Source organism: Opisthocomus hoazin, chromosome 21, assembly GCF_030867145.1.
Source record: "Opisthocomus hoazin isolate bOpiHoa1 chromosome 21, bOpiHoa1.hap1, whole genome shotgun sequence".
NCBI lineage: Eukaryota > Metazoa > Chordata > Aves > Opisthocomiformes > Opisthocomidae > Opisthocomus > Opisthocomus hoazin.
This window is the reverse complement of record NC_134434.1, coordinates 8845853-8867049: the sequence shown is the minus strand read 5'-3', so window position 1 is coordinate 8867049 and position 21197 is coordinate 8845853. Positions and strand designations below refer to the sequence as shown.

General features: G+C 58.5%; 4 protein-coding genes across 5 annotated transcripts; 2 read left to right on the top strand and 2 right to left on the bottom strand.

Annotated features, from left to right (window-relative positions):
• The first annotated feature begins 39 nt into the window (after nucleotides 1-39).
• On the top strand, nucleotides 40-4342 carry SIRT7 (sirtuin 7). The gene is made up of 10 exons (XM_075440953.1): nucleotides 40-154; nucleotides 225-362; nucleotides 818-922; nucleotides 1894-1964; nucleotides 2067-2139; nucleotides 2624-2722; nucleotides 3203-3439; nucleotides 3683-3763; nucleotides 3937-4043; nucleotides 4138-4342. Exons 1-10 carry the CDS (start codon nucleotides 59-61, stop codon nucleotides 4340-4342), a joined length of 1212 nt encoding a protein of 403 aa, XP_075297068.1. The 5' UTR covers nucleotides 40-58.
• Nucleotides 4343-4445: 103 nt separating this feature from the next.
• PCYT2 (phosphate cytidylyltransferase 2, ethanolamine) lies at nucleotides 4446-15944 on the top strand. Of its 2 annotated transcripts, XM_075440724.1 has the most exons (13): nucleotides 4446-4533; nucleotides 5014-5102; nucleotides 5897-6058; nucleotides 7918-7984; nucleotides 8475-8559; nucleotides 9596-9640; nucleotides 11032-11170; nucleotides 12086-12168; nucleotides 12356-12433; nucleotides 13057-13122; nucleotides 13382-13447; nucleotides 13928-14016; nucleotides 14711-15944. In XM_075440724.1, the coding sequence occupies exons 2-13, from the start codon at nucleotides 5021-5023 to the stop codon at nucleotides 14799-14801; spliced, it is 1053 nt and encodes a 350-aa protein (XP_075296839.1). In that variant the 5' UTR covers nucleotides 4446-4533; nucleotides 5014-5020; the 3' UTR covers nucleotides 14802-15944. The 2 variants fall into 2 exon arrangements, with proteins under 2 accessions (XP_075296839.1, XP_075296840.1); XM_075440725.1 differs by lacking the exon at nucleotides 9596-9640 and having other exon boundaries at nucleotides 4469-4533.
• A 4171-nt stretch (nucleotides 15945-20115) lies between these two features.
• NPB (neuropeptide B) lies at nucleotides 20116-20648 on the bottom strand. The gene is made up of 2 exons (XM_075440937.1): nucleotides 20380-20648; nucleotides 20116-20292 (listed from the first exon to the last, which is right to left on the bottom strand). Exons 1-2 carry the CDS (start codon nucleotides 20635-20637, stop codon nucleotides 20164-20166), a joined length of 387 nt encoding a protein of 128 aa, XP_075297052.1. The 5' UTR covers nucleotides 20638-20648; the 3' UTR covers nucleotides 20116-20163.
• A 78-nt stretch (nucleotides 20649-20726) lies between these two features.
• Nucleotides 20727-21180, bottom strand: ANAPC11 (anaphase promoting complex subunit 11). Its single transcript, XM_075440938.1, has 2 exons — nucleotides 21034-21180; nucleotides 20727-20876 (listed from the first exon to the last, which is right to left on the bottom strand). The coding sequence occupies exons 1-2, from the start codon at nucleotides 21140-21142 to the stop codon at nucleotides 20731-20733; spliced, it is 255 nt and encodes an 84-aa protein (XP_075297053.1). The 5' UTR covers nucleotides 21143-21180; the 3' UTR covers nucleotides 20727-20730.
• Nucleotides 21181-21197: the final 17 nt, after the last annotated feature.

The window sequence follows — 21197 nt, the reverse complement described above, 5'->3', positions numbered from 1 at the left end:
ACCGGAAGCGGCGCTGCCGCGGAGCGCCCGGCAGCGGAAGCGCAGCGCTTCCGGGGAGATGGCGGCCGGCGGCAGCCTGAGCCGCTCGGAGCGGAAGGCGGCGGCGCGCGCCGAGATCCTTCAGCAGGAGGAGCAGCGGGACCGGCGGAGACAGGTACGGCCCGGCCCGCCCCGCCGCGCCGCGCCGCCGCGGGCCGCCGTGACCAGCCGCGTGTCCCGCGCAGGTGTCCCGCATCTGGAGGAAGCCGCCGGCGGAGCGGAGCCCCGAGGAGTGCCAGGCGCTGAGCGAGGGCGAGGACATCGTCAGGGAGCTGGAGCGGCGCCGCGCCCGGCGGGAGCGGCTGCGCCGGCGGCAGGAGGAGGTGGGCGGCGGCGGGGCGGCGGGCTCCGGTGGCCGCGGCGGGGGGAGCGCCGCGCTCCGGGGGTCTGCGGCGGCCGGGCCAGCGGCTGCGGGGCGAGCTCCGGAGCTGCGGCAGGCCCCGCAGCAAGGCTGCTGTGCCGCCGGGCCCCGGGCCGAGGCCCGCCGGGCCTGTGTCGCCGCGTCTCCCAGCCGCGTGCGGGGTTCTGCCGCGTGCTGTGCGGGCACGTCCGCTGGGAGGGCGGAGCTGCGCGTGCGGCCGTCCGGGAAGCTGCTTCCCTGCATCTTCCCTGGGCACCGCCCGCGTTCTTTTGTTTGGAAGCCACTTCTGATAGCGCGTGTGTCACTCGATGGCCGGGCTAGGCCTGCGTTAAAGCTTCCCGGGAACCCCCGTTCCTTCCAATTCAGGGATGCACGGCATCTCAGAAACACATGAGCTTGCTCAGCTGTGTTTTCTAGGTGTGTGACGAACCAGAGGAGTTAAAGAGAAAGGCTACTGAGCTGGCTGCTGCTGTCCGGAATGCCAGGCACCTTGTCATCTACACGGGAGCTGGGATCAGCACGGTAGGATTCTTTGGGTGTGAGTGGCTGGAGCTCTGGGAGGTACTTCAGGAGCGTTGCAGTGTGGTTTGGACTATTTTTGTGGTTTGCAAACAACTATGTGAGGTGCGTTACGAGTCTGGGATGCCATGTTAACGCAGCTCACTGCAAACCATGACCATTTGCTAGTTTGGGGCTGTGCCTGCTGCCCAGGGGATTCCGAGGCCGCATCACCTCTGCGACCACATGAAGAACGTGCTTCTGAATGAAAGGGGAAGATCATGAGTCTTACTTCACTCAAGTCTTTTATTTTGGTGTAAAATGTAAGAACAAGTTAGCTAATTCATGTTGTTGGCATTAATGGACAAGTAGGAATAGCTGGTGGTTTTCAGAGCTTATAAATGACAGTTCAAGAAATGGTTGGTTTCAGCGGCCTCTGTTGGGAGAGTGAAAATCTGGGTTTGCCTCTTCGAACGTGACATACGTCACCTTTGTCTGAACTCTGAGATGGGAACCTTATTTTTCTTTTGCTTTTCTACAGTCTCTGTTGCTGTGGAGCATGATTCTGGGCAGGGTGTATGAGCACTAAGGCCACAAGCATTTTTGCTAAAGAATGCTGAGTGCAAGGTACCAGAAATCAGAGTCTAGTGAAAACAAGGAAAGGTTCAAGAACTGAGTTCTGTGTAGGGAAATGGGAGGTACCAAGGGTCAAAAAAGTTTTGGAGGGATTCCCTAATGGTAAAATTGGAGAAAATAAATACTGGAGGCGAAAATGAGAGCTGTAAGGTAGGAGGAAAGATGCTAGAGAGAAAATGCATCAAAATAAGGTTTTCCTGCAATTAGGGAACTGTTGCATTAGAAACTTCGGAGTGAATGAGAAAGCACCTGTGAATGAGGTGTATCTGGTGGTCACGGGTGAGACCGGGTTGGTGTGTTTGTGGACAAGAGGTATGAGCCTTCCCGTCACGCCTCGTTTTGGCTCTTCGGTAACACAGGCAGCTTCAATCCCAGACTACAGAGGCCCTAATGGCATATGGACGTTGCTGCAGAAGGGCAGGAGCATCAGGTAGGGAGAAATTCTGAGCTGTGTGGCAGAAAGCTGATACTGAAAGAGGGATTAATCACAATTCCAACTTTCTTTTTTTTTTTTTCCCTTGCTTCTTGTCAGGGCTGCAGATCTGAGTGAGGCAGAGCCCACACTCACTCACATGAGCATTGCCTGCCTACACAAGCACAACCTGGTAAGAGATTTTTCCATACCTCGCTTGTGTTCCTTTGTCTAAGTATGATAAATAAAACCCAACAAAGGAAAAAAGCTTTTAATGAGTGCCTAACTACTGTTTTTACTCAGATGGCTACACATCCATGCAGGAAAAAGCACCTGTGCTCACATGCAGCTGAGGCTTCACTAGCCTAGCTCCAGACTGTCCATCTGGCAGTTTTTTCCCCGGTGCCTTTTCTTTAACACCTTGTGTTTTCCTCTGGGTGAGGCTGGTCAGGGACCTGGCCACGGTGTCAGCCAGACCTAGCACAGCTCTGCTTAGCAGGAGGAGTCTTTTCACTTAACTTCCATAAAGGCGTGTTCTCCACGCTTTTCTGCTGCGGGTTCTGCTCTGATGTCTGGTGCTGTTTGGTGCGTACTGAGACCTACGCATCATCTGCGTCTGAGTGATACATTCACAGTCTTCCGCATGTGTGTTAGCTCAGTGGTTTGTTCCCTTTCAGGTGCAGCATGTGGTGTCTCAAAACTGTGATGGGCTGCACCTGCGGAGTGGGTTACCCCGAGCAGCAATATCCGAGCTTCATGGAAACATGTACATAGAGGTGAGTGGCCAGGACAGGATCAGGTTACCATCTAGTGGCCTCACAAGAGGATAATGTAAACCCTTTATCCATCACTAGCTCGAGAAGAATTAGTACAAGGGCTAGCCTCTGCTTAGTTCCTATCCTCAGGCCATGAGGTTTGGGGTGAACTAGTTAGCAAGCACCAAAACAAAGTGTTCTGTACATCTCTGTAGCTTTTTCTCTGTACTTGCTAGAGCCTCCTGCTTCTGACTGCTGTTCCTCAGCCTGCTCTGAAATCCCTCCTGTCGCATAGCCCGCAGGCTCCCTGTAATGCCCCTTGCTAGTTGAGGTTTTCCAGACTTTTCCAAGCTAGCATCTGATCCCTGATGATCCCTTCTACTGTCTCCAACCTGATGTCCCCAAAAACTGCTTTTCTTCTGGGAGAGGTGGCTGGCTTCTGGCCTGTGACGGGCTAGGCGATAATGATGTGACGGATTTTTTGCTTCCATTCTGCACCAGGTCTGCACTTCGTGTACGCCCAACAGAGAGTACGTGCGAGTCTTTGACGTGACAGAGCGCACAGCCCTGCACAGGCATCACACTGGCAGGATGTGCCACAAGTGTGGGGCACAGTTGAGAGACACAATCGTCCACTTTGGGGAGAAGGGGACGTTGAGGCAGCCCCTGAACTGGGAAGCAGCAACAGAAGCTGCAAGCAAAGCAGATGTGATTCTTTGTCTGGGTTCCAGCTTAAAGGTAACTTTAGAGACTCGGTGAAGATTGTTAGCAGCATTCCCTCTTGGGGATACACCTTGGTGCTGAGCAGTCTCCTCCCAAACAGACAACTGTAAACTCTGGTGTCGGGATTCGCCCACCATCTGTGATAGTCTCTCTTCCTCCCTCTTTCCCCTCCTGGTAATACATTCCTTTTCCTCTCGCTGATACGGTTCGCAGTTGCGCGTGCCGTTGGCCGTGCTGATCATCCCTGTTCTGTGGCAGGTTTTGAAAAAATACCCGCGTCTGTGGTGCATGAGCAAGCCCCCCGCTCGCCGCCCAAAGCTCTACATCGTGAACCTGCAGGTGAGAGCTGCTGGCAGGGGGCTGGGGTCGGGCGGGCGCTGGAGGGCATGCGGGGCCTTGGCGGTGGGGCAGGGGGACAGTGGGGATGGTGGGGTAGGGAGGGGGCGGGGGCGGCGGCCCCGGTGCCGTGCGGGGAGACGCCCGCAGCCGCCGCCCTGCTGTCACTCCCGCAGTGGACCCCGAAGGACGACCTGGCCGCCCTGAAGCTGCACGGCCGCTGCGACGACGTGATGCGGCTGCTGATGGCCGAGCTGGGGCTGGAGATCCCGCGCTACGAGCGGTGAGCGGCCCGGTGCCCCGCGGCGGCCGCGCCCCGGGACCCGCCCGCCCCGGGGCCGCCCGGCAGCGCGCCCACGCTCCCCCCCTCTCCGCAGGGCGCGGGACCCCATCTTCGCGCTGGCCGAGCCGCTGCGGCCCGGGGAGGAAGGCACGCACTCGCGGAAGCCGGTGGCCCCGCCGCCGGGGACCGGCCCGGAGCCGCCGCCGGGGACCGACCGGGAGCCGCCGCCGCCCGCGCGCCCCGCGGGGTGGCTGGGCCGCGGCTGCGCCAAGGGCGCGCGGCGCCGGAAGAGCAACTGAGCGCGGCGGGGCGCGGCCAAGATGGCGGCGGGGGCGGGCGCGGGGCGGGGCGGCCCCGGCGGCTCGGCCGCGGGCGGCGGCGCCGCCGGTGACAGCGCGGCCATGCTGCGCAACGGGGCGGCGGCGGGCGGCGGGCCGGCGGCGGGCGGCGCGGCGGCGCACCGGGCCGTGCGCGTCTGGTGCGACGGATGGTGAGTCGGGCGCGGGCGGGCGCGGCGCCCCGAGAAATAAACGGTGTTGGCTGCGGCGGCGGCTCCGGCTCCTCTGTCAGCGCGGCGGGCCGGGCCCGGGCTGGCTCCCGCGGGGCGGCGCGGCCCCCCCCGCCCAGCCGCCGCCGCCGCCGCGCGCCTGCTCCGGAGCCGGGAAGGGCCTCGGCCGAGCCACCGGGCCGGGCCGGACCGCGTTTGCCGGCGGGGCCGCCCGGGGCTGCAGGCGGCAGCTGCCAGGCCGGCGCTGAGCGGTGGTCCCCGGTCCCGGGAGCCCCGGCCCTCCCCCCCCCCCCCCCCCCAGCGACGGGCGCCTGGGTTGGTGGCAGCGGGTGAAGTGCGGCCGCCAGCACCGGTCGCTGCGTGGTTCCAGATAGCAGCGAGACTTTAAACCTTGGAGCCCCGGGAAGGTCACGTCCCGCAGCGCCCGCGTCCCCGGACTGAACCGGGCCGTTGTCTTTCTAGCTATGACATGGTGCACTATGGCCACTCCAACCAGCTGCGCCAGGCTCGGGCCATGGGAGATTATCTGATTGTTGGAGTCCACACGGATGGTAAGAGGTTTTCTCAGCTTTTCACCTCGTGCCGCCTCGAGAATCGCCCAGCAGCGTTTGCCCCCAGGGAGCGGAGATGTCCTGCTACAAAGCAGGCGTCTTCCCACGTTTCGTCAAGAAGCAGCAGCCTCCGACAGAAAAGCGTATCTTCCCTGGGTGAGGGAGCGCAGGTGCCCCTTGCACGCTTCCCGGAGCGAGGGGGAGGTAGTTAGAGCTCGCAGGCTGCGTTTGAGGGGTGAGCTGTGTTCTGTGCTGTGAAAACAACTGGACCCGTTGAAAGTGAGTCAGGTTTTGCTGGTGCAAACTGCAGAACTGGTGTTCCAAAACAGATTACTGCGCGGAGGAAACTCGTTTCAAGCCCATCTGGTAGTTAAGTGCTCGGAACTAGTTCTTGCATGCGAAGATGGATTTTAAGCTGGTTTATGGATGCATATTTTCTAGCATGAGTGAAGCGTAGCATGAAGCTGTTGTTTATAAGGGGAATTTCCTCTCGGGGGCTGCCAGGAGGCCCAGGTAGTCCCCCCAGGAGGGAATATCTGGGTACAGGGAGGTACCGAGACCTTTTGCTTTCCGAGTGAATTCCAGGGCCCTTGTTAGGCACTTAGCAAATGCAACTGAATTAAAATATTTTCTGATCTAGCTGGGGCTTCCTTCTGTGCCACAAACCAATTCCATGCTGAGCATAAGACCGCAGTGAAGTTCACCTGCCTGTGAAATGCGTGAGGCTCCTGTAGGTGAGAGTCTTCGTAGCTGTAGTACGTGCCTCTAACTGGGTTTTTCTGTTTTTCGGCCAGAGGAGATTGCCAAGCACAAGGGCCCCCCTGTCTTTACACAGGAGGAGAGGTACAAAATGGTGAAAGCCATCAAGTGGGTGGATGAGATTGCTCCAGGAGCTCCCTATGTCACCACACTGGAAACCCTGGACAAATATAACTGTGACTTCTGCGTGCACGGTGGTGAGTGGTATTCTGAGGCAATAGCTCTGTTAACACAGGCGCTGCGGGGCTCGTGTGCTCTCGAATTCCCTGCTGCAAACCGAGGAGCATTCTGGCCAGCGCTGGCTGTTGGAGGGCACCTTGTGTGCACCACCTTACCAACACCTGCACTGGGCAGCCTGGCTGTTCCTGTTCTGGTGCTCCGGAGAAACACGTTTGTGTGCTAGGCACCCTAAGAGTGGCTGGTTCCTTTTGACTTACGAGGGTGAAACGCATTGTCTGACAATTACCCTGAGGTTGCCCTTTGAACAAGCAGAGCTCTCTGCGTAGGGCAAAGTCGTTTACAAAGCTTAAATGTGAAGAATGTTGTTGAAAAGGTAAGTGTGCAGAAATGCAATCATGTTTATATCTGCTTAAGTTGGGATGAGATCAGATCTGAAAAGCTGCTCTCTCTTTATCCAGCTGGTAAGAAGTTCGAGGGCTTAGCTGGCCGTGTGGTCAGAGACCTAGTTCTTACTGCAAACACTTTGCAGTTTACAGTCACTGAAGGGAGCCAGTGTTCTGAGGAAATGTTCTTACTTTTGTACTCTGTCCTTCCTGGGACTGCTGCTGGTGTTCATGCAGCCTCAGCCCCTCCTCCCTACCCTTCTGAAGGTATTTTGTTCGTTTAACTAGGAGTAGTCTTTGCACTCATTTCATGTATCCTTCCTCATCTGATCTTAGCCACCTACTCTCAATAAGCCAATATTTCATTAAATGTAAAGAAGTCGTTAATCTTCCATAACATAGATATGCTTTTATTTATTTTTAGGGTGATTACCAAATTCCTTGCTAATTTAATTGCCTGCCCTGAATGTGTTTGGGGTACGCAACCCCTTACTAGACTTGGGGAGGGATTATGGCAAGAGAAGTGCTGGTGGCCTTTGTTCCAGTTTCCCTGCTCTTGTCTCCTCTGCCAAACCATTCAGTCCTCCTACCTGAGTAATACCCTTGCACGCTGCAGTTTTGCCGGGCTGTGTTTATGCAAAAGATAAGTTTTGAAATAGCTCAGCTTAGCTGGGGGGTGACAGGCCACAAGCCCCTGTTTCTGCCTCTTTCCTGGCACACAGAGCTGTGCGTGCAGTGTGTTCTCTTCTCCCGTCCCGTACCCTGAGGTGGGGGAGCGGGGTTTTGAGAGGAACCCCTCAGCGTCCCCGAGCGTGCCACCAACCGTATGAGGGAGACCCTGTGCTGCAGGCTGGCTGCTTTGACAAATGAAAGACAGCTTAGGTTTTCACTTGTGAAGATTTAACACGATTGCTAAAAGTAGGTGAGAGATGTTTCTGTACAGTGAGTTAGGAACCGTGTCAAAGATGAGCCAGAATTAACTCTGTGGAAGCGTAGCTTGATGTCGCTGTAGAAGTGCTGTCACTGAGGGGAAGAACTGGCTGTTGGAGGACTGTTTAACTGACTGAAGAAGTTGTAACACGAACTAACGGCTAAAACCTGTCCTAGAGAAGTTAAGGTTAAGGTGCTGCTTAATGCTGAGACTGATGGTAGCTGTTTGTTGTCGTTCAGACAATAATTCAGTTGTGCCTGCTGCTGGATTCACTGCAAGGGCAACCGGCTCAGATTTTCTGGACTATCTAAAAAACAGTGGACCAGATGGCTAGTGATGTTTAGCATCCAGGAATATGCTTGTCCCCACAGACAGGGTAGTCTGCAAACCCCGGCGTTTCCATGGGATGCGGAGTGTGTCCCACGTGTACGCACAGGGATTTGGGTTGTGGGAGTTATAGTCTGGCTTACGTGCTGGAGCTGTTCAGCTACTACAGTCATTCTGAAAGAGCTTTTGTGCAGGAACGCTTGGGGCCCGTTTCTGAGGTTTTCTCTCTCTGCAGATGACATCACCTTAACGATAGATGGCAAGGATACCTATGAGGAAGTGAAGACAGCGGGGCGGTACAGGTAACCTGTTGCTGCTTACCTTCTTATCTTGTTTTGGGCAGAGTTTCTGGGAGTTTGTGTCCTGAAGGGAGGCCAGATGGAACACGGCTGTCTTCAGGTCACACTCTGAATTTTTGTCAGAGCCTCAGTTGCTCCCACCATTTTGGCTTTCGGGAAGTGTCGCAGACTCGCAGCTGACTGGCAGGGCCCTCCTGTTCCTGGCAGGTGCTAGCTCTGCTCTTGAAGCCACACTGGGAGTTAGCTCTGTTGGGAAGTCTGCGCAAGGTAACCTTGCCTCATGTGAGCAGCTGCTGGGGCGTGAAGAAGACACAGAGGCTCAGCAGAGGAGTGCTGTACTTTATATCAAGAGCAGGTAGAAGGAGGAGTTTCTCAGGACGGCCCCTGGTTTGGATTTATTAGGTGTCCGGGGTGTTCCCGTGATAGTGGTGGGAAGAGGAGGCAGTGTATGCTCTTGTGGCTTCTGCTTTATCCTCTGCTTGTCTCCCTGCAGGGAATGCAAACGCACCCAAGGTGTGTCCACTACTGACCTCGTTGGCCGCATGCTGCTCATGACTAAGGCTCACCACAGCAACATAGTGAGTCGGAGGGCTTTGGGTGGGAGTGCGGAGTCCAGGGCAGATGCCAGCTCCTTCCTTTTGCTGTCCCAAGTGGCAGCAGAGCTCCTGGGTCTGGCTCCCAGGTGCTCAGAGAACTGGCAAGCTGATTATGGGCAGCGGCAACAATACAACCTGCTTATGTTTGCTTAATCCTGTCCGAGATCACCGTGTGATCTCAGACCACGCTGCTTTGGAAAGGTGTGGGGGGATAAAAGCTTCGATCCCTTGCGATTGGCACGGGCTTCAGGAACATTATGGGCACTGCAGGCTATCCTGTGCCTTATCCGAGGGTGAAACCGCGTAGCGCAGCAACAGTGCTGCCAGAACTGGAAAGTCCTCTTCCTTCCCACTGAGCTGCATGCTTCTGTCTTCTGCTGTCTCTAGTCTTATCAGACCTTTCTTGAGTCTCCTCGGCTCACTACCTGCTAGGAAAATAAAGGAAGTAGTTTTATGCTGGTTAACGAATTGAATTGACTTGGTAAACAAGCAGTCCAGTGAATGGAATCATCTGCGTAACAGCGGGGACAAGACAAGGGACCCACAGGAGAATTCAGGGCTAGAGGGAGGTCTTTTAGTGTGGTGATCTGTTAGATCGGCTTAGCCATAATGTGCAAGTTCATACCAAGATCTGGTGCAGTGCTACGAGCTGTCTTCAGAGGTCTAAGCCTGTCTCTAGTGGAGTGTCTTTGGATGGAGGAGGGACGCTGTCCTGTTAGGGGCTTGTGTGGTTGAGGGAATATGTAGGTGTGCAACGCTCTTAGGTCTGCAGGTTGGGCAAGAGCCACCGTCACTGTGTGGTGCCAGGCTGGGATCAGATAAGGGCACATTTCGTGTGACTCATGCTGGGACACGACTCTGGTTTAGGTATTAACTAGTTTGTCAGCATTCAGTGCCAGGGATCGATGGTGCGCAGTCTGAGCCTGGACTTCCCAGCACTTCTGACACACACAAGCATGTTCTTGGTTGGATGAGCTGTGTGAGTGCTTAAACGTTTTGACTCTTTATCTCCCTTCAGGATGAGGACCTAGACTATCGGAAGCACACTGACAACTTTGGGAAGGTAATGTGAGTTCTGGTCGTGGACGTCTGGTTGTTGTCCTGTCTGACAAGAATTCCAAATGTGCTTTCTGGCCTGCATTGCAGGCTTGTTTTCCCCCCCCATTTAGTAGTAGCCTCAGTAAATGCCTGCTGCCCCAGACAAGTAGCTGCCATAGTCAGTGAATAGGCAGGTGTGGCCGCACAGGGCCAGCGAGTGAACTGTGCGTCAGCAGCGCCGTTGAGTTGCTGCAGCTATTGAGCCTTTGCTGGTTTTCTGGCTTGCTTGTAAGTTCCTTATCGCTGCTTCCTTTGGGACCCGAGAGCCCGCGGTTCCCGCCTAGGGACAGCCTCTGTGGGTGCTCCCTTTAGTGCTCATGTTTTTAAAGGTGTGGTGTTAGGTCTGGGAAGTATTTATGTAGCAGGCACATAGCTAGCGTGTTGTACTGCAGAATTCACGTGCCTGGTCTTCAAGTAGCAGAGGAGTCCTCCTGGGGTTCTCTGCTGTCGTGTCCGGTTCACGTCCTGGGCAACCTCGAAAGAGCTATCAGCCCCTTTTTTTCCCCTGGGTCATGGATTGTCCCTGATTAACAAGTGCCTGGACCTACAGCTTGAGTAAGTCTTTTTTACTCGCAGGGGGTTTGCTGACCAGGCCGAATCATCCTCGTTGTTCTCCACTACGTTGGGGTTTTTGAGCAGGCTTTACGGGGGCTGTTGCTCCAGCATGGCTGTTTCCTGGTGCTTGGATCTGGGGACAATGTCTGGGCACCAGGCACCCTGCATGACCCCTGTCAGCCGAGCCCCCCTTCTGCTGCCATTTGCATGCCCTGCCCTGGTCTCAGCTCGGTTGTCGTTCTTTTAAGTCTTGCAGAGCACGTGGCTGTAGAGGAGAGAAGCTGGGGCTGGAGCAGGTGACTCGGTGGCTGTTTCCAAAACTGCCCCATGGTGGGGACAAAGCTCCATCCTCGGCTGCACCAGTGCTGGGATCTGGCCCTTGCTGGAGCGGAGGGTGATCCCCTCGCAGCTTGGCACCGTCGGCCGGATCAATGGATCGGCTGCCTTGAGGCTTGAGAAGGGCGTGGGTGGGGTGCGTGTTGTCTCGCTTAGTAAGCCTTGCCTCTCCTGGAAATCTGAGACTACCCTGTTGCTTTCCTGCTTCCTGAGCTTTCTTCTCGGCATCTCCTCAGCTGGCTGTTGAGGGGACGATTTGGACAGTGTTTGGCAGACCTAAAAGGGCTTTTGTGAGATTGCATAAATATTTGGTGCCAGGAATGTAGAAGGTCCAAGCTGCTAAGAGCTGTGATCCTTGCTAGCAAATTAAGGCTAGCACATTGCCTGCAGCAGCGTTCTGTGTGTTGTCCAGGAGGGGCCTCCTGCAGCATGAAAGGGAAAGGTGTGTGGTGTGTGTTTTCCCAGGGCCCAAAGGGTCACAGTCCTTGGACTGGCGTCTCGCAGTTCCTACAAACATCTCAGAAGATCATCCAGTTTGCATCAGGGAAGGAGCCACAGCCAGGAGACACCATAATCTACGTGGCTGGAGCCTTCGACCTGTTCCGTATCCTTCACTGTTTTGTCAAGAAAGTAGCCTTGGTCTTTTTGTACCAGGATATTTACCTCTCTGGGTCTTCTTTCTTTCTCTCGCTCCCTTTCTCTCGCTCCCTTTCTCTCGCTCCCTTTCTCTCGCTCCCTTTCTCTCGCTCCCTTTCTCTCGCTCCCTTTCTCTCGCTCCCTTTCTCTCGCTCCCTTTCTCTCGCTCCCTTTCTCTCGCTCCCTTTCTCTCGCTCCCTTTCTCTCGCTCCCTTTCTCTCGCTCCCTTTCTCTCGCTCCCTTTCTCTCGCTCCCTTTCTCTCGCTCCCTTTCTCTCGCTCCCTTTCTCTCGCTCCCTTTCTCTCGCTCCCTTTCTCTCGCTCCCTTTCTCTCGCTCCCTTTCTCTCGCTCCCTTTCTCTGCCCTTCCCTTTTCTGTGGGTATGCATGTGAGGGAGGAGGCAGGAGTTCTTACTGGCAGTTTCTTAGTCGCAGGACACTGAGAAAGGAATTATAGGTCCTCTGTAGAGAGATCTGTGGCTGTTGGAGGATTTCAGGACGACAGCTGGCTGCTCTCCACACGCTGATGGTCACGCTCTAAGTCCCTCTTGAGGACGGGCTGTCATAGACCAAGCGACTGCACAGGGCGTCTGGAGCAGACACTGCATTCCTGAGGCCATCTTTGAGGCGTTGTGCCAGAACACCCGAAACAGGTAGAAATTCTCAGCAGAGGCAAGGTGGAGCTGAAAAGATGTCTGGCTTTTGCCCAGAACCTGTGGAGCCTGAGGAGGGAGGAGGCAACTGTTCTTAGGACATAGGCAACGAGTAATGCCAAAATAAAATCCTTGGGATTCCTGTCTCCCACTGTGGTTTCTCAGTGCATGTGTTACTGTCTTCCTTTCCCTATTTTCTGTGTTAGCTTCAGTTCCTTAAACAGGTCTACAGATATTGGGCACGTGGATTTCCTGGAGAAGGTTCACCAGCTGGCAGAGAAACCCTACATCATTGCTGGGCTGCACTTTGACCAGGTCTGTATACAGCGTTGTCCAAAGGCAGAGCAGCTTGGCGCCTGTTCTTTCTGAAAGAAGGAGGCTGTGCTCTGGAAGACAGGAAAGGGGTGTATTGGCCAATACGGAATTTTCGTGTTGGGAGAACGTGAGAGGAAAAGGGGATTGCTTTGTCTGTCTTCTAATTGAGCCTGATGCTTTGTCTTAGGAAGTAAATCGCTACAAAGGGAAGAACTATCCCATCATGAACATCCATGAGAGAACACTCAGTGTCTTGGCCTGTAGGGTAAGTGCCTGTCGGGTAGGTGCCTCTGTGCTGTTCCAGAAATTGCCCGGAGCTGGTGGTGTTCACCTGTAGCCAGCAATCTTGCACGAGTTCTTTGGTGTACGCTGAGAAGGCAAAGACAAGACTGATCGCTTTAGGCTGCCGGGGGGGCTGCTGTGCTCTCGGGAGGAGTCGCCGGGCTCCTCTGTCGTCCTGGCTGACCTGAGCTATTGACCCTGCCTGCCTCCGTTCGCTGGCGGTGGAAAGGCAGGGTGCCGTGCACGGTGCTGCTCTGATCTGCGGCTGTGTTCCTGTAGAAAACTCTGCTCCCTGCAGCAGGGGAGAAAATTCCTGGGGAAGAAATGTGGGGAGGCCCAGGAACATGTGACCTGAGCAATTAACTCTTGGATTTGCTCTGTACGCACTACCCGAAAGCCTGTTCTTTAGTGGAACGAAAAGATGCTGTGTGACAGGCAGTGTCTGCTACACCCACTTTCCCGTTCCCTGGAGTTCCTAACTCTGTAACCAGATGACCTGCTCAAGTCTGTTTAGGAAGCAGGCTGGCCTCTGGTTTGGGTTTGGGGTGTGGTTTGGTTTGGTTTTTCTTTTCCCAAATCTGTACTGTCTACTGGTTTCTTTTCTAGTATGTCTCGGAAGTGGTGATTGGAGCCCCCTATGCTGTCACTGCTGATCTGCTGGATCACTTCAGGGTGAGAGTCTCTGCGTATGGATGGAAGTGAAGATGTTGGCGTGTGATGTGGTTAGGGAGCTAAAGTGGTGCAGGAAAACACAGGGATGTAGAAGAGAGACGGTCCTGCTCAGCAGGGTTACAGGGAGCCCCGGATACGCTGCTGAGCCTGGGATGGGAGGGGTGGCTCTGCTGATCTCCAGGCTGTGCTGTGGTGAGTGTGGTGGCAGGCAAAGTCCCTGTCATCTTTTGGATCTTGCCAGCGACTTTGTGTCCTCTAGGTCACGCTCGTCTGTCATGGGATGACTGAGGTGGTGCCAGACAAGGATGGTTCTGATCCATACCAGGTAAGCCACTAGCTGCTGTTGTCTGTGCCTCTTTGTCAGCATTTGGTAGATACAGCATGACTTCGTTCGTGTTCCCGAGCTGAGAATTTGTATTGCAGAGGATGCCCCCAAGCCAGTCCTTGGCAGGTGATGCTGTTTTTCATCCCTCCCTGAGGGCAGCTACTTGGAGCAGAGCCTCTAAATCACTCACAACAGCTTCCTTCTTTCAGTCACTGTTTTGGCTGTTCCTGATGCCTTCGTGGCAGAGTGAGAAATCCTGTAATTTTTGCTCTGTGCCAGTCCTGGGCAACCTTGCTCAGCTGCTGTGTACGTGAAGCTTTGCTGTCGGCAGTTGCTCTGCCTCCTCAGAGACCGTTTTGTGTCGTGCCTGGCTGGGTGCCTGTGGCACCTGCTGTGACTTCTGTGCAGCTTTCCCTGCCGAGCTGTAAACCCAGAGGTGCTGCGTGTTTTTCACAGCTGAGTCTGCTGTGTCGTTCACAGGAACCGAAGAGACGCGGCATTTTCCAGCTGGTGGACAGTGGCAGCAATCTCACCACAGATTTAATTGTGCAGAGAATCATCAAGAACAGGTTGGCTTTCTTCGTCTCCCAGTTCTGTCGCGTACTGTTCTGTCCAGCTTGTCTGAGGACTAATTAATGGGGTCAAACAGGAACAGAAGGGGTTGTCTAAAGGCGCAGAATCAGTGAGCTGGTCTGTCATCTTCCATAGCTTGGGCAGGCTGCTTAAATGTGGATGTACTGGACTGTGCAGGAGAAGGAACAGCTGAACTCTACTATGCCAGAATGTGCTGCACAGCATGTTTTATAACTTTTCCTCCTCCTCCTCTGGTAATGATAAAATTTCCTTGCTGTATTCTTGGTGATTTAGCATGTTATTTCTTTCAGAGTGTGCTGTTTTAGGCCTGAGCCCTTTACCTTCAGTGACCGTGGCTCAGGTCTGCAGTAGATGTGATTTTGGTATTACGGCACTAAGGGGTCTGTCCCAGGGCAGACCAAGTGTGGAACAGCAGCACCCTCTGCAGAGGGAGAAATAAGTAGTGTTTGGCCAGGGTGGGAGCCGAGGACTTCGGAGTGATGGTAACGGTCGTGGGAAGCTCTGTGTGCTGGCTCTCGAAGAGGTGTCTGGGGGTTACTGGTGAGGTTTCTGACGTACTCTTGGAACAAAGCAGTGCAGGAGAAGGCAGCGCTCCCCTGCTGCAGGTGCTGTTAGTCTACTAGAGATATGGATGGATGAGAATCTCATGGCATTTTGTGATCAATCCAGGCTGGAGTTTGAAGCTAGGAACCAGAAGAAAGAAGCAAAAGAGCTGGCTGTGCTGGAGGCCATGAAGAGACTGGAAGAGGAGAAGCAGTAGGCCAGCGGAGAGCTGATGTGTGGGTCGCAGAGTGCCGCAGCCTCTCCCTCCTGAGGAACAGACAGCTCTTAGAGAGGGGACCCTGAACCGGGCACCGCTGCAGCACGCAGGATGTGCTGTCCTAGCTCCTCCTGCACTAATTACGCAGACACAATGAGTCAGGATCCTGCTGCCTAGTTTTTCCTCCGTTAATCAGCCCCCGTCCCCTTTCCCAGGAGGAGACTGACAAAAGAAAAAAAATTGTTTTAATGATAACTAATGTTTTAACATGTTGATGTGCTTTTACCTTCTGCCATTTCTGGCTTTTAGTAGGAGGGAGATGGAGCAGCTGCCCAGGCCCCCTCTCCCCTCCGGGCTGGGCTGTCCTGACCTGAGTCTGCGGTCCAGAGGAGCCCTTCGGGCAGGGGCAGACTGGCGAGAACGGCCCCCCCAGGGAAGGGACACGGCACCCGCAGTGCCTCCTGCGAGCTTCCCGTTGGGGACAGCGGGCCGGCGCTGTGCCAGCTGCTGGAGGTGTCGACGGGCCCTGTGCTGCGGGGTTCACCGCGCTGCCTCTCTGCAGCCGCTGCACAAACACCAGCCCCGAGCTGTTTGGGTTTGGCTGGATGAAGCCTCTCCCCGCTGTGACGGTGCCAGCGTCTTGTTTGCTGCCCCGGAACAGGCAGCGGCGTGGCGGCTGCTGAGAGGGGTGGGTGGCACAGGGACCCGGCTCTGTGGTTTCCATGGTGGGCTGGGGCATTTCTCCGCACGAGGTGGGGGAACCACGGGGGCTTTTGGCAAAGGCTCCGCTGTCATGAGGCAGCAGGACCCCGTGCTGTGTGTAGACCATGCTCAGAGCCCTGCTGGCTGCTGCCGAGGGAGCCCACCCTGTGCCTGACAGGTTACCAAAGGGAGGGAGGGACCTTGTCACAAAATTCCACGGCTGTTTTCTGGGGGCTGATGTGTGGCATGCGGGGAGGTGCGGGGCCTGGGGAGGACGGGTGCTGGGCTGAGCCCCTTTCTGCCTCTTACATTCCAGGGTGCTGTGGTAGGTGTCCTGGGCTGCTCCCTGCACGGTGCTGGGCAGTCCTTCCGCGCCGATTCTGTTGTCCTCTGTTGTAAACTTTTGTTGCTGATCATTAATAAAATGTTGGAAGAGTCGTGCGTTGGTCTCTTTGTGGCTTGAGCTGAGGGAGCTGGGGAGAGGCTGCTGTGGCCCAGGAATGAGCTCGCTGCCCTCGGGCAGCCCATCCCAGCCCGAGCCCTGGGCCACGCTGGATTTGTTCTGGTGCAGGGTTAGGGGTTGTTCTGGCCTAGAAGCCATTTATTCTCACTGTGGGAGGAGGTTTTTCCTGAATTCAGTAGAAAATTGAACTAGTCTTTTCTCTGCTTTTCTGTGTTCCAGGGTTTTATGCTTTCTGAACTCTGAAAGTGCAGCAGACTTTGTGCTGGAAAGGTGTCTCAGCAGCTGGGTGGGCACATAACTGTGGTGGGTATGGGGGCAGGAGCTGACCTGAATTATTCTGCTGATGCCTTGGTGCATCGCACTGCCAAAGCAGCATCGTCAGCCGCTGCAGTGCCTGGAGGGGCTGCGTCAGGCACAGATCGGCTGTGGAGCTCGGGGGCTCACGGCTGCACAGCTGCTAATCCCAGAGCCTGGGTTTGAATATTGGCATTTCAGTAATGAATAGAATACAATATTCATAGACTATATTAACGTGTCATCCGTGACAAGAGCTAAGATACCCACCTGTGTGGGAACGCTCCACACCAAGCACCAGGCAGGGGGAGGGACCGGAGAACTCGGAGGCTCCTCTCCTCTCCCTGGTGCACCTGGCAGCCCTTGGGTGCTGCGGCAGCAACGCAGTCCCATCCCCGCGCCGGGCTGAGCGCGGGTGAGGCCGTGCCTGTGTCCGCTCATCCCGGGCTCCGGCAGCTGTCCCTTGCAGCCCCACGGCCGCTGCTGAGACCCAGATGCTCCTGCTCCGGAGCGACAGGGAAGGGCTGGCTGGTCCCCGCTGCTCCCAGCCTCAGCCGCTGTGCTCCACGCTCTGCTCCGGGCCCTTCTCCGGCAGCGGGGCTGGGCTCTGCGGCAAGTTCTGCAGCTGGGGGAGAGGAAGGGGCAGCCCTGGGAGGTGCAGGGGGATCCCAAACTTCTGCTGCCCTTTTTGGTGAGAAGGAACGTGCTTCCTCTGTAGGAAGGTAACGCCTGTCCTGCCCTCGCAGGCTGTGGTGACAAGCCTGTTGCTGTGACCCCTGGCCGCTGCAGACTGCCTGGGGTCCGGAGAACAGACACCTCCCTCCCAGCGTGTCCAGGTGAGCCCTCACAGCTGCTGCTTGTCCGCTGCTCTGCAGCCGCTGCAGCTCTGCAGCCAGGACCAGGGCTTCTCTCTTCCTGACCGCAGGTAACGGCGGCTGCTGCTGCTGTTGAGCGGGTTGGGGCTTCACCCCTGACCCAACCGGCTGCTCGGGGGGGCTGCACCAGCCGGCTCGTGCTGCGGGCTGTGCCCTGCCCTGGCTCCCCGTCCAGCTCCATCCCAGTGGAAAACAGGGCTGTGGGCCTCGCCAGTCGGCCAGGGGCCTTGGCTGCGCTGAGGGTCTGTGGCATCAGTCCCAGCTGCAGTCGGGGTGCGGGAGCGGGCTGATGTGCGGGGTGACTCCCATCCCAGGAGAAGGGCTCAGGCCAGCGCTTCTCCTGCTGTGGGGTGCAGGCAGAGCAGCCGCTGGGCACAGGGGCCGTGCGTGCTGGGACCCTGTTGCGCTGGGAAGAGCTGGTGCTCTGCTCTGGTCTGCGTCGCAGCCCCCAGCTGCCCCATGTGCCCTCCTGCCGAAACCTCGCCGCGCCAGGGCACGTCAGCTCTGCTGCCTGGAGCTGGCAGACTCGCTCCTCGCCCCCGAAGCAGCAGCGACTCGGCGCTGTCGGCCCCTTCCCGGGCTCCACCGGCTGCTCAGCACCCAAACAACCCCGCTGCAGCATGCGGCCCCCCTCCTGAGAGACCACAGAAGAGTTTGTCATTAAAAACAAACAACTCAGCCACGGTGACACATCTACCCCGGGCTGAGCATCTGCATGCAAATAAGCTGCCTCTGGGACCCAGACAGGTACTGTTGTTATTGAAAAAATGACAGAAGTGCTTTACTTCTGCTCTCGCCGTGCGCGGGTGCTTGCCTGCTGGTGTAACTTCTCTGCGTGGAAACGTCAGCTCCACTTGCTCAGCTGGAGCATGGTGAGCTGCTGCTCCTCAGGGCTTCTGCACGCTGTTTCTGAGCTTACGCTGTAAACTTTTTGCATATGATATTCATTTCTCCAAGGGCCTCTGGGCCATCTTCTGAGCTTCTGTTTACTGATAACCTCTGAGTCCCAGGGAAAGAATAAGCGTGGTGTTAAAATTGGAGGGGAGAGGAGGGGGGGGAGCATGAATTTCAAATTTGTGACTGTTTTCTGTGATTTGGTTTTTTTTGGTGGTGGTTCACCCCAGCCCCCCAAGCGCAAAAGATCAAGGCTCTGGTTCCTGCACCCACCCCAAGGAGCACACACCCACACCCCCCGATGCAGACTGCAGTGAGTGCCTGCCGTTTCTCTAACGGGAATCAATCTGCTGGCACAATTGTAGCGGGTGCCTCACGTCTTGCAAGAGCAGCTGTGACCCCGCCGAGGGGAGCTGGCAGCAGCTTCATCCCAGACCTGGCACGGTGCAGGACTCCCGAAGCAGGACTGGGGCTCATCCCCCAGCGCCCCGTCAGCCGTTCACGGAGGGGACGATGGGGTGAGCAGACCCCGATGCCCGGTGGGTTGCTGCCAGCCGCTGCCACCCTGGCCAAAGCCTGGACCTGGCTCCTCCCCACGCATTGGTCCTGCTGCACAGGCAGGGCCGGGGCTCTGCAGCCCTTTCCACGCGCAGTGGCTCTGCGCAGGACGCAGCACTGGGACCGCGACCGGGGCCCAGCTGGCATGTTACTGCTGCAGGTGGGAGTGGGGCTGCGCGGGGACACCCGTATGGCAACGCCACTGCGGCTGCATGGCAGGTCCCACGCTGCTGCAGCACTCTGGGCACCGGGGGAACATCAGTGCCACGGCCAAGCCTTGTGGCGGGCACTGGCACCCTGTGGCAGCTCCAGCAGGTGCCTACGGCACCGTGCCGACCCCGCTGCACTGGGGACGCTGGGCCATCCCTTCTGCTGTGGTCAATGGCCTTGGCACCCACCCGGCTTCCTGGGAAGACCCTGACACCACTGACCAGGCCAAGGCCAGCACGGCGCATCACGTAGCAGTGCAGCACATCACAGGGCAATGGTTCGGTGCGTCCAGACCATTGTGGGGCTGGGCTGCAGCCAGGAGCCCCTGCAGGGACTTCTTTCATAAAGAACGCGGTGCCTGCCAGGGCGAGTGCCCCTTCCCAGGCGGGGCAAGGCCCTCATGACCTGGATGGGGACAGGGACCGCGACCGGGCTGGGGGCTGTGCCCCGGGACTCACCCCCGGGGAGGAGGCAGCCCCCCCAGATGCCTGGCAGAGGGGTGCCCTTTGCTGGGGAGCAGCTGCTGTTGGGGGCTGCTGCCACCCCACTCCTGTCGCTGAACCCAGCCCTGCTGCCGGAGCACGGCCTGTGTCTGCCACAGTGCAGGGGGCAGCGGGGACCCTCCCAGCCAGGGTGACGCGGAGCCGGGAGTGCCCGCCTGTGCTCGCTCACCGCCCAGCAAATTCCCATCCGTTGCTGCCGCTCCCCGCAGCTCAGCCCGGCGCCGCGCTGCCCACGCCAGCTCCCCAGGCCATGCCCTGCAGCTGCTGCGGTGCCGGGCTGGCCCTGTGGGCTGCAACCCACTGGTCCTGATCAGTCAGTGATCTTCTGCACCGGCTGTGCCAGCAGCCTCGGCACTGAGGGGGTTACTCGCAGGGGCTGCGGGGCCAGAGGCAGCCCGGTCCCTGTCATGGGTCCCGTGGCTCGGAGCAGCCCCGAGGCTGGCTCGGAGTGGGAGGCAGGCAGTGGGTGCTCCATCAGCCAACCCAGCCCCTGCTGTGACCCACGAGGAGGCAGGGGAGGGGGCTGCCCTCTCTTGGGACCCAGGGCCCCTCTGCAGTCGCAGGCTGGGCACCGGGCTCAGCCCCATCCCCCGCCCTGCCGCCAGCTGCGCCCCCACGCCCCCCTCCCCGCGCTGCCGCTGGCCCCTGCCCGGGGCACAGCCCGTCCCAGCTTCGTTTGGCCCAACCTGGGGCAGCCCCAGCCCCAGACAGGGCCCTGCCAGGCTCAGGGGGGGTGGCAGCCCCGAGACCCCCAGAGCCCGAGCCCCCGCCCCCGCCTGCCAGCACCTGCCTCCCGCGCAGAGACGGACGCGGTGGAGCCAGCCCAAGCACGTTTATTGTCACCACAGAGCGTCCGGCACGGCTCAGGCGTCCGTGCACTCCACGGGGTCCAGGGACAGGGTGACAGCGGCCTCGCAGCGCAGCGCAGCGGGGGCTCCAGGCAGCCGCCGGCAGCTCCGCGGTGCGGGGGCCACCTCCGTCACGCACGGTGCCTGCGGGAGAGACCGTCACGGGCACCGGGTGCCCCCCTGCCCGGCCGCAGAGCCCTGCTCCCCCCGCCCGCCCAGCCCGGTACTCACCGTGGCACGGGGCTGCGCGGGTGCCGGGGCCAGGCCAGGCAGCCGCAGGCTGGGGCCGCGCCGGGCGGAGCCGTCGGTGCCGGGGCCGGCGAGGCGGGCGGGCGGCGGGCGGCGCGGGCTGGAGAGCAGCCCCGCGGCTCTGCCCACCGAGTAGTGGCGGGGCCCGGGCGGCGGCCGGTACCAGGGCTCGGCGGGGCGGCAGAGGCAGAGCAGCAGCAACAGCCCCAGGCCCGGCCCCGCGCCGCCGGCAGCGCGCATGGTGCCGCCGGGACCGCACCGACGGGGCGGGGGCCGGGGCCGGGGCCGGCTTTAAAGCGGACGGGGGCCCGCCCCCGGCCCGCCCCGGCGCGGTCACTCGCGGAACTTCCACTCCTGGCGGCACATGGGGCAGTGCTGCTGCGCCTGCTGCGCCTGCAGCCACTTGAGGATGCAGTGCATGTGGAAGCAGTGCGAGCACTGCCCCCACACCAGCGGGCAGTCGTCCCCGGGCACCCTGCCTGCGCCGGGACACGCCCTCAGACACCGCGCTCCGCCCCGCCCCCCGCGCCGTGCCCCGCCCCGCCCCCCGCACCGCGCCCCGCCCCGCCGCGCTCCGCCCCGCCCCCCGCGCTCCGCCCCGCCGCGCCCCGCCCGCCCGCGCGGCGGCGCACTCACAGTCGGGGCAGCAGCCGTTGAAGGCCATCCGGCAGATCCCGCAGTTCTCGTCGTTGGCCACCCACAGCCACGAGGCGACCCCGTGCCAGCTCCGCACGCGCACCCGCATCGCCCGCGCCGCCGGAAGGCCCGCCCCCGCCCCGCCGGCCCACAAGCCCCCGCGC

Excerpts from the sequence above, each read along its gene's own strand:
- PCYT2 (XM_075440724.1), top strand. The coding sequence starts at position 5,021 with ATGGTGCACTATGGCCACTCCAACCAGCTGCGCCAGGCTCGGGCCATG. Across the intron at positions 13,123-13,381 it reads ATCTGCTGGATCACTTCAGG|GTCACGCTCGTCTGTCATGG; the intron begins GTGAGAGTCTCT and ends TGTGTCCTCTAG. Across the intron at positions 14,017-14,710 it reads CAGAGAATCATCAAGAACAG|GCTGGAGTTTGAAGCTAGGA; the intron begins GTTGGCTTTCTT and ends TGATCAATCCAG.
- ANAPC11 (XM_075440938.1), bottom strand. The coding sequence starts at position 21,142 with ATGCGGGTGCGCGTGCGGAGCTGGCACGGGGTCGCCTCGTGGCTGTGG. Across the intron at positions 20,877-21,033 it reads CAACGGCTGCTGCCCCGACT|GCAGGGTGCCCGGGGACGAC; the intron begins GTGAGTGCGCCG and ends GTCCCGGCGCAG.
- NPB (XM_075440937.1), bottom strand. The coding sequence starts at position 20,637 with ATGCGCGCTGCCGGCGGCGCGGGGCCGGGCCTGGGGCTGTTGCTGCTG. Across the intron at positions 20,293-20,379 it reads CCGCGCAGCCCCGTGCCACG|GCACCGTGCGTGACGGAGGT; the intron begins GTGAGTACCGGG and ends TCTCTCCCGCAG.
- SIRT7 (XM_075440953.1), top strand. The coding sequence starts at position 59 with ATGGCGGCCGGCGGCAGCCTGAGCCGCTCGGAGCGGAAGGCGGCGGCG. Across the intron at positions 1,965-2,066 it reads CAGAAGGGCAGGAGCATCAG|GGCTGCAGATCTGAGTGAGG; the intron begins GTAGGGAGAAAT and ends GCTTCTTGTCAG. Across the intron at positions 3,764-3,936 it reads TCTACATCGTGAACCTGCAG|TGGACCCCGAAGGACGACCT; the intron begins GTGAGAGCTGCT and ends TCACTCCCGCAG.